The sequence below is a fragment of the Lactuca saligna genome, chromosome 6, assembly GCF_052625555.1.
Source record: "Lactuca saligna cultivar CGN05327 chromosome 6, ASM5262555v1, whole genome shotgun sequence".
Classification (NCBI taxonomy): domain Eukaryota; kingdom Viridiplantae; phylum Streptophyta; class Magnoliopsida; order Asterales; family Asteraceae; genus Lactuca; species Lactuca saligna.
In genome coordinates this window covers 136,896,016-136,905,385 of record NC_136422.1, presented here as the reverse complement: position 1 = coordinate 136,905,385, position 9,370 = coordinate 136,896,016, and the positions used below count along the sequence as shown (strand labels likewise).

The 9,370-nt window shown below is 29.8% G+C and overlaps 1 protein-coding gene across 2 annotated transcripts; it reads left to right on the top strand.

The window, feature by feature from the left end:
• The first annotated feature begins 1,845 nt into the window (after positions 1–1,845).
• Positions 1,846–4,383, top strand: LOC145001061 (dof zinc finger protein 1-like). 2 transcript variants are annotated; one of them, XR_013661472.1, is made up of 3 exons: positions 1,846–1,995; positions 2,505–3,784; positions 4,033–4,383. XR_013661472.1 is itself a non-coding variant. In XM_078960395.1 (2 exons), exons 1-2 carry the CDS (start codon positions 1,972–1,974, stop codon positions 3,453–3,455), a joined length of 975 nt encoding a protein of 324 aa, XP_078816521.1. In that variant the 5' UTR covers positions 1,846–1,971; the 3' UTR covers positions 3,456–3,918. The 2 variants fall into 2 exon arrangements, 1 of the variants encoding a protein (XP_078816521.1); XM_078960395.1 differs by lacking the exon at positions 4,033–4,383 and having other exon boundaries at positions 2,505–3,918.
• Positions 4,384–9,370: the final 4,987 nt, after the last annotated feature.

The following is a 9,370-nucleotide window of genomic DNA, read 5'->3' as shown; positions in this document are numbered from 1 at the left end:
ACATGTTGAACAAAGTGTATTACAATAAGTTTCTAAACATAGAATGTATTTCTTGTTAGTTTAACATCAAAAACAGAAATCAGTCATTCATGATAAGGGTTTTCATACACTTCAGACAAGTACAATAAACCATACTAGGTATAGTTTATGGATTTTACATTATGAACTTACTACATGAAATGGGGTTCAATTCCACCACAAAAAAGGTTTTACTCTTAATACAAATGGGTTTTAATTTAGCACATGATAAACTATAATATGTATAGTTTATGGATTTTACATAACGAACTTACTACATGAAAGGGGATTCAATTCCACCACAGAAAATGTTTTACTCTCAATACAAATGGGTTTTCATTTACCACATGATAAACTATAATAGGTATAGTTTATGGATTTCACATTACAAACATGTTACACAAAAGGGGATTTCAATCCCACCACATAAAAGGTTTTACATGCATACTACACATAAACTCGTTATTGTAAATTGTGAGACTAGTCTTTATAGTACTATTAGAGTACATGTTAAAATTCCTGAAAGTTATAACCAGAGTCTCTTGTAGGGAGAGCGTGATAATTATGTATAGATCTATATAGGGAATGACAACCCACACCCATGCTGCTTGCAACAACCCTACCGGGCGGTCGGGAGTGACAAATATCATTTAGATTCTGACGCCTGAAGAACGCTGCAGTAGGTCATCTCTATTATAGTATATTTATAGTGACTCACATAGGAAGATAACGACACATATAGTTTACGAGAATTTCTTTATTTAAAAAAGAGTTTTATCTATTTAAAACAACATACATCGTTACAAGTATGAAACACACACATACATTCGGTCTTGGGATTTAAGACTACATAACATTTTATAAGGAAAATATTGTATTTTTCTTGAGTATACATTACATTTACAAACAAAGGTTTTCAAACTCTACATACAAAAACTTATGAACTTACCAACTTAATTTTTGATACTTTTTCAAAACTATTTGTTTTATCAAGAAATCAATAAAACAGGAAACCCACAGCTTTTAAGGATGGGACGTTAAAGTGTCAAATAATTCATTTTGTCATCATAGTGTAATTGATTTTGAAACATATAAATTCATAATATGGTGTAACTTTTTCAGTTACATTTATGATGGTTTTATTTACGTTGAACATTATTATACTCGTTGTTATGATACTACACATGAAATCCGTCACCTCGGACGTTTCCGTCATCCTTGGCTTAGGGGTGTGACAATACACACACACACAAATATATATATATATATATATATATATATATATATATATATATATATATATATATATATATATATATATATATATATATATGTAAGATTTTTTTTTGAATTTTTTTAGCGAATTAATTTCTTAGTTGATAATTTATTAATATTTGTTAAAAGTTTAAAGATTTGAATTAACGAAGTTTATGAAAAAAAATCAATTTGAAGTAAAATAAAAATATAATTTATATTTTTAAAACTAGACATTAATATTAATTAATTTACATTAATAATATAAAAAAACAATATAAAGATAATGTACAAAGATAAATATTTTATTTAAAACTAATATTTTTCATTACATCATAATTAATAATAAATTTTAATAATTATTTTTTTGAAAATATTATTTATCAACGTTTTATGCACATACACATCTTTTATATATATATATATATATATATATATATATATATATATATATATATATATATATATATATATATATATATATATATATATATATATATATATATATATATATATATATATAAAATATGCAATGTTGGATATACATACATGGCTATAGATGCATATACATACATACACAGCACATAGTCCACAGAAACCATCTAAAACATTCCTTTCCGTGCTTTTTTCAAGAACAGTGGAAAGTAAAAGGAGGCCATCACTCTATCTCTCTCTTCTCTCTGTCTGCTTCTTTCAGCCATGGACAGGCCTCACTGGCCACAGGTATATATCTGGATCTTCCACCTTCTGCATCATCACCCTTAAAACTCACAAACTTAAAAAATAAGTAAACTTGAATTATTTCATTTCCTTGAGCTCATGATCATATGAATTAAACCAATCTAATGTTTCTTTTTCTTTTTTCTTTTTAATTTTGATCATACACAGTTAGTGTAGATGTAAGTTTCCATAGATCTTCAAGTCTATTTTCTTCTTTATCTTTCACTCGTTATATTTTTAGTATGCATCTTGCACTTTACTTTTGATAATTTATGTGATCAAGGGTCATGTTCTCATGGGTTAAAAATAAATAAGTTAGTTTCGATGAGTTCCTTTTTATTGAAGATTGGTTTTTATGGATTCTGAAAAGCATAAAGCAGCAGCCTTGTTTTGTTCATTTGTCTGCAAATCTTAAAGCTTTTGTGTATCTTTATGTCTAATACATCTTTTCTTTTTCTAAATTATTTCTTCCTTTTTCTTTTCCTTTATGCTTCCTTTTGGTGTTTAAATAGGAGATAGTGGTGAAGCCAATGGAAGAAATAGTAGTTCCCAACACCACAAATTCAAGTAACAATTATAATAATCTCTCAAAGCCATCTTCAAGTTCTTCCTCTCTCGAAAGAAGGATAAGACCACAAAAAGCTGCCGCTGTAAACTGTCCGAGGTGTGATTCCACCAACACCAAGTTTTGTTACTACAACAATTACAGTCTTTCACAACCAAGATACTTTTGCAAGACTTGTAGAAGGTATTGGACTGAAGGAGGAACACTCAGAAACATCCCTGTTGGTGGTGGTTCAAGAAAGAACAAGAGATCATCGTCTTCTACTACTTCATCTCAAACTTCAGTGTCAAAGAAGCTTCCTGATCTAATTGTACCTTCTGCACCAACATCAGTACTTTCTCAAAACCCTAGGATCCTTCATGATCATTATGGGCAAGATCTTAACTTGGGGTTCCCATCCGCTAATAATTTCAAGAATGTTTCTGACTTTATGCAAATACCAAACTTCGATGCCACCAGGAATACGAATTCTTCAGCTTCCACCACCAGTAGCAATATTACAACTACTGCATCGGCTTCGGCTCAGCTTTCGGCTTTGGAGCTCTTGACTGGAATCACAGCGAGGGGTACAATGAATTGCTTAATGCCGATTCCGATCCCTGACCCTAATTCCGTTTATTCACAGTCAGAGCAGTTGATGATTCCGATGCCGGAATTCAAGATTCCGTCACTTAGCTTTTCTTTAGATGGAATGGCGAGTGGTGGCGGTGGCGGTGGCGGTGCATATGGGAATAGTCTTGATGATAGTACAGATCGGAGGCTTTTGTTCCCGTTTGAAGAACTGAAAACGAACACATCGACAACGACTCTTGATGAACAGCATGTTGCGCAAGATAGAGATCAGAATGGTGACTCCAATGGGTTCTGGAATGGAATGATGGGTGGAGGCTCTTGGTAAAGAAACGTATGCATATATATATATATATATATATTTTCTTAAATAATAGTTTTAAATTGAACGTGTGGGGATTTTTGGTCGTTTCTTTCTTTTCAAATCTTGATTTTTCTGGTATGAAAATGGTGGTGGTGTTGAAGACTTGTTTCGATTTCTGGAAAAACTAACTTGGTAGGATCACAGCGCGTTTCTCGTCTTGAATTATATGTTCAGTGATTCCTCCCTTGATCATATTATAAGTAACTTCTGGTATTAGTTTGGGATGCTATTATGAGATCCAAGATTATCAAGAACATATCATCAAGAAAGCTAAAGCCAGGTTTTTTATAGAGGTAAGAAGAGAAGGGAAAACCTAGTTATTAATGTTATTGGTTAATTGGGCTTCGGGTATAGACACTAATTATGTACAACTTACTATTGGATTTCTTGATTTCCGATCTTTACATATATAGTTTTGTGGGTGCCATCTCTCTCTCTTTCTCTCTCTCTCTCTCTCTCTCTCTCTCTCTCTCTCTCTCTCTATGTATGTGTGTGTATGTATGTATGTATCGCATATACAAGTTCATATCGCTTTCGTCAGGTGTGATTGCACAGAAGGATGGAGACTGTGAACATGAAAGTTTGGATAATCAGAAAGCATGCAGATAAGCTGGAGAAAGATAGGGACGCATTGAAGATGAAGACCCAGGTTTGTACACATACTTGAGTGTGTGTTTTGCGTGTTGTATTATTGTGGGGCCATGAAGAACAGTATGATAGATATGATCATTCTGTTGAAATCACATGTACATGACGAATCAAAGTCGAAAACTGCTACACCTGCTCAACTGAAAGTTTCAACTGCTTTATTAATCCCATATCTCATCGGTCTCATCTTGCACGTTACTAACTGTACTATATCTCTTTATAAAATACGTAAAACCTTCGCCTATATTATTAGCCTCTGCGGTAATTTCTAAAGACTTATATATAAACAGTCATTCCAACTTTATCTCTTACACCTAAAGTTTTTTTTTACCATCTAATGCAAGGCTTATGACTATACTAAGGTAGAGTTGGGCCTACTTACCTAACAGTCGCCTTTTCAAGCCAGCATTTATATCCTAAATCCAAGTCTTATGTTTTCATACTAACAAATAAATTGCTAAAGTACTTTAATAATGATGAGTGTTTGATCGTTCGAATCTTTCAAAGAATTATCACTATAATTGAAGGCATGTAATGGCATTGTCAACGAACATTTTTAACTTTATATATTCGTAAATATGATCTTATAAATATCATATGTTAAGTATGTACGTATGCATGTATTGCATACAAATTTATATCTTTATAATAATCTAATTATGATATCGTCACAATTATAACTTCTATAGAATATTGGGTTTTTTCTTTGTAGAAAGATAAAAACCCTAGGTAGTTCATTTTTGAACGGTGTGTACATGTGAGGATCAGAAAACATTCCCCTAGGTAACTGTGTAAAAAGTAAAGGGAATAATCATCAAATCCGTCCAAGCCACTGAGACAAGTTTTCTTTTATTTTAATATGATTTCTGGTGATAAATGATTGATCTTTATTTGCTGTAGCCCACCCAAAAACATTATTCCATGAAACACGAGAAGGTATGGGCTAAACAAATCTGTTGTTCATATTAATATAATAACCACGAAACATTTCCGCTAAAAACCGACTTAAGCAACTCCCTAACACTTGGATCTACCAAAAAGGTTTCCAATATCTAAAGACATGAAATGGATAGAGGCCAGTATTTGTTTCGATGGATCCTTTTGTTTGGTTTGTCATTGTAGAGTATTGGGTCACAATATATTGTGGTGTCTGTTGAATATGTATGTGTGACTTACAGGGCGAGCTTCAATATTTTATTTGGGGAGCCGAAAATATAATATGTATAAAAATTGATGAGAGGGAAGCGGAGAGTATATAATATGACTTCATTTGTAGCTATATATTTGAGAGGCAAGTAGGTCAAGGTGTCAAGGTAAAAATGTAACTAGCTAGGGCAACATTATCGGATGACTATAATTGCACCTCAATATTTTTTTCTCCGATAAGGTTACAAGAATACAGTTCCTCCAACCTCTCAAACTAACCATTCTCTCTCTCTCTTCCAGGAGGAGTAATTTTCCAGTTCGAGCACATAGTCACTCCCCTTCCATCCACGATCCTTAATCAAGATTGTTGTTGGCACGACAATATAAGAATAAGATAATTGCACTCAATAGTGTTTGTTTTTTCGATATGTTCTTTGGAAGCAAAATAATCACATTGATGTAATATAAAACATAACAAAACATATCGGATAAATTATAAAACATATTACTCCACTATCATATTAGTGCCCATGTAAGCTAAATATAAGGTGGTCATGAATGATGTGTGTATCTACTATTAACCACTAATATGATGGGTGTCATCTCATCACCACGTCGAACAACATTGTACTCGACATAAATACCACTAAAACACAACTCCACATCAATTTTTTTCAAATTAATTCAAAAATATATTATAATAACATAGACATTTTAAAACTAGTTTTACATTCATTTAAAAAACAATACGTTAATTTAAAAGAAACGAGAATTAAAAATAGACAAAAAAATAAATAAATTTTCCAAACATAAAAAAAGCTATACTCCCTAGGTATTCGTATATCTTGTTCTCATGGATTGTTTCATTGTGAGAAAAATCTCCAAATCTTCTCCCTTGTAGTTTTCAATTTTCATTTTTGAATATCTCCAAATCGGTTTTTGTTTGTAACGATGTTTGGGTGTTTGTCATTTTTTGTTTTACCCGACGCATCATCGCTACAGTATTGGTATCTTGTTTTTAGACATATCGATCACATTTTTCTCAAAAATCATCAATAATGCTAGAAATCAATTTTTTTGAACACGTATTGGAAGTCGTTTTCGTTCCTCTATTTATTCCTATCGGTCGACGAAAAGGTTGTTCATCTTTAATATCCGTCAGCTCATCATTGATGTTGATATCTTCAAGAATTCAAAATTTTTGAATACTGTTTACCTTAGTACAAGAAGAAAATAAAATCTTAGAGAAAGTTGTACCAAGGTTCGACGGAACTTGGTTAGAGAAGACAGATCAAAATAGATATAATTACATGGGTTACATAGAACTTGTATAAGCCATCGTTCTATGCATAGTTATAGAGTTTGTTTTCATGAATAAGTACAATTGATTGTTCAAATATGATATTTTTTTTGGATGTTTGTTTAGTTGAGTTTGTTAGGATGTTTGACTTCATATTAGAATAGTTATTTGATGGTTATTTTGTTTGTGACAATTAATGATGTGCATTATATATATATATATATATATATATATATATATATATATATATATATATATATATATATATATATATATATATATATATATATATATAAGGTTAGGTTCATGTGAGACGGTCTAATTTTATGAAACCGTGAGATGCATTTTTTTTTTTTTTTTTTATATTTTTTATATTTTAAATTTTTTTTTTTACTTAATTCAAGTTCCGAAAATAATATTTAAAAAAAGAATTTTTTTCATTTTTCCACTTATTTTGCATTTTAAAATTATTTTTTAGAATATATACAGTGTAATATTCTATTAGAATATTTCACGTATTTTTAAAAAAAAAACGTGATTTATTATTATTATTATTATTATTATTATTAGTCAATTCAAATTTCGAAAATAATATTTAAAAAATGAATTTTTAGATTTTTCCAACTATTTTGCATTTTAAAATTATTTTTAAGAATATGTTAGCGTAATATTGTATTAGAATATTTCACATATTTTTCAAAAAAAAAAACAGGATTTTTTTTTTAATTTTTTTAGTTAATTCAAGTTCCGAAAATAATATTTACAAAAATAATTTTTGGATTTTTCCATTTATTTTGCATTTTAAAATTATTTTTAGATTTGGTCTTATGGTCTCATAAAATTAGAATGGTCTCAAATGAACCTGAACATATATATATATATATATATATATATATATATATATATATATATATAGAGAGAGAGAGAGAGAGAGAGAGAGAAAGAGAGATTTGATAATTAACCTGTGAACTTTGTATGATATACTTAAGTAGTTAGTTGATGTTGTTAATTTGTTTAAATTTTCTAATTGGATTTGATAATTTTTTTATGACACATATGTAAATATATGCAGTATAGTTACATACTAATGAATTATTTCAATATATTTACATTATGTTGTATTCATGGATATGATCATTATATTTTGGGATTTGATAATTATATTTCATCATCAATATTATGACAAATATGTAAGTATATACAATATACTTACTAACTGTTTGTTTAAATTTGGTCATTGTTCGCATATCAATGTGTGAAAATAATTATGTATGTTGTGTAGATGCTTTACATAATTAAATTCTTGGAATATCCAAAGTTAGAAATACATGTGATGATCAATGGTTGACCATAATCAATGTAGGACTAAGTCAAGAAATTATTGTATCTAATACGTAAATGTAGTACTCAAATGTTAAACATAAACACAATCAAAGATGGAACATAAAGGTGTTCATAAATATACTAATGTTTAAAATCTTGAAAACACAACAATAATACATCCGTCAAGAATATGATTTTGAAGAATTATGAATATAATTTCACTATATAAGATACTTCGTTAGCGTAGAATGGTAAATTTAATTTAAATTAAGAATAAGATTTTGTAAAATTTGAATCTGTTTGGATTTGAGTTATTAGTATTAAGTATAATTTTTAATTGATCATATAAGATATTTCTTTAGATAAGAAGGGTAATTTTGTCATATAAGTCATATCCATTATGTACGCAAATTATTCATGGCAATATGGAAATGTTGTTTTATGGTCTTTACAACTATATGGCGGAGTGACATACCCATTTTTTAAACTTTCAAAATTCCAAGTAGTATAGATAATTAGAGGAATGCATACATAGTTAATATTAAAGCTTGAAAGTGTTTGAAAATGCAATCAATATACATAGTCATTAATAGAAACCAACTTATTGCTCTAACAACCAAAAAACATATAATATGTATTGCTTATAAACCCCACTAGAAATAAAGCATGATCAAGGCTTGTCACCTTCCGTTGTTTTGTACGCCAACTTTTACTTTTGCCAGATATAGATAAATGTAAAGATTACAGTAAGTTCAATGAAATGTAATATTATATAACCATAATCATATAAAACAAGTATATGAATTATAGTATGAATAAGGAAGACACACCCTACGTAAGACAATACCCCAACAGTAGGGACAAAAATAATCATTTTGGGATCCTTAAGCAAATTTTGTAGGTTTACACGTGGAAATATATTTTCACTTTGAGGAAAAACTATAGTACTAAATTCTTTATCCGCATCCTCATATGCATCTTTATAATTTTTGGGAGGTGTCTTGAACATAATAGACACTTTTTTGTCAAGTTGATTTGTCACGTAAAATACTTGTTCTACTTGTGAGGCTAATATGAAGGCATTGATGTTTTGGCCTAAGTTATTTAGGTCAACAAATGTGTACCCAAGATTCTCCTTCTTCACACCATTTCTATTGTCTACCCAGTCACACTTAAAAATTACAATTTTTTAACATGATAATCTAGTACCCATATCTCTTGTAAAACACCGTAATTGTGTTTTTGGGTGTAGATTATAACTTCTTTATTTGAAATGTGCATGTCATTTGCCACTACACTAACCATATTGTCCTGTTGAACCTTACTTTCATGACGTTTTATAGGAAATTTATATTCATTCACAACATATGTTTCATATTTTAGTACGTTCTAGTTTGGTCCATCTGAAATCCATCTAAGTTTGTCCGAAATACTCTCTTTCGAGACCGGTAAATCTATCTCA

Excerpts from the sequence above, each read along its gene's own strand:
- LOC145001061 (XM_078960395.1), top strand. The coding sequence starts at position 1,972 with ATGGACAGGCCTCACTGGCCACAG. Across the intron at positions 1,996-2,504 it reads ACAGGCCTCACTGGCCACAG|GAGATAGTGGTGAAGCCAAT; the intron begins GTATATATCTGG and ends GTGTTTAAATAG.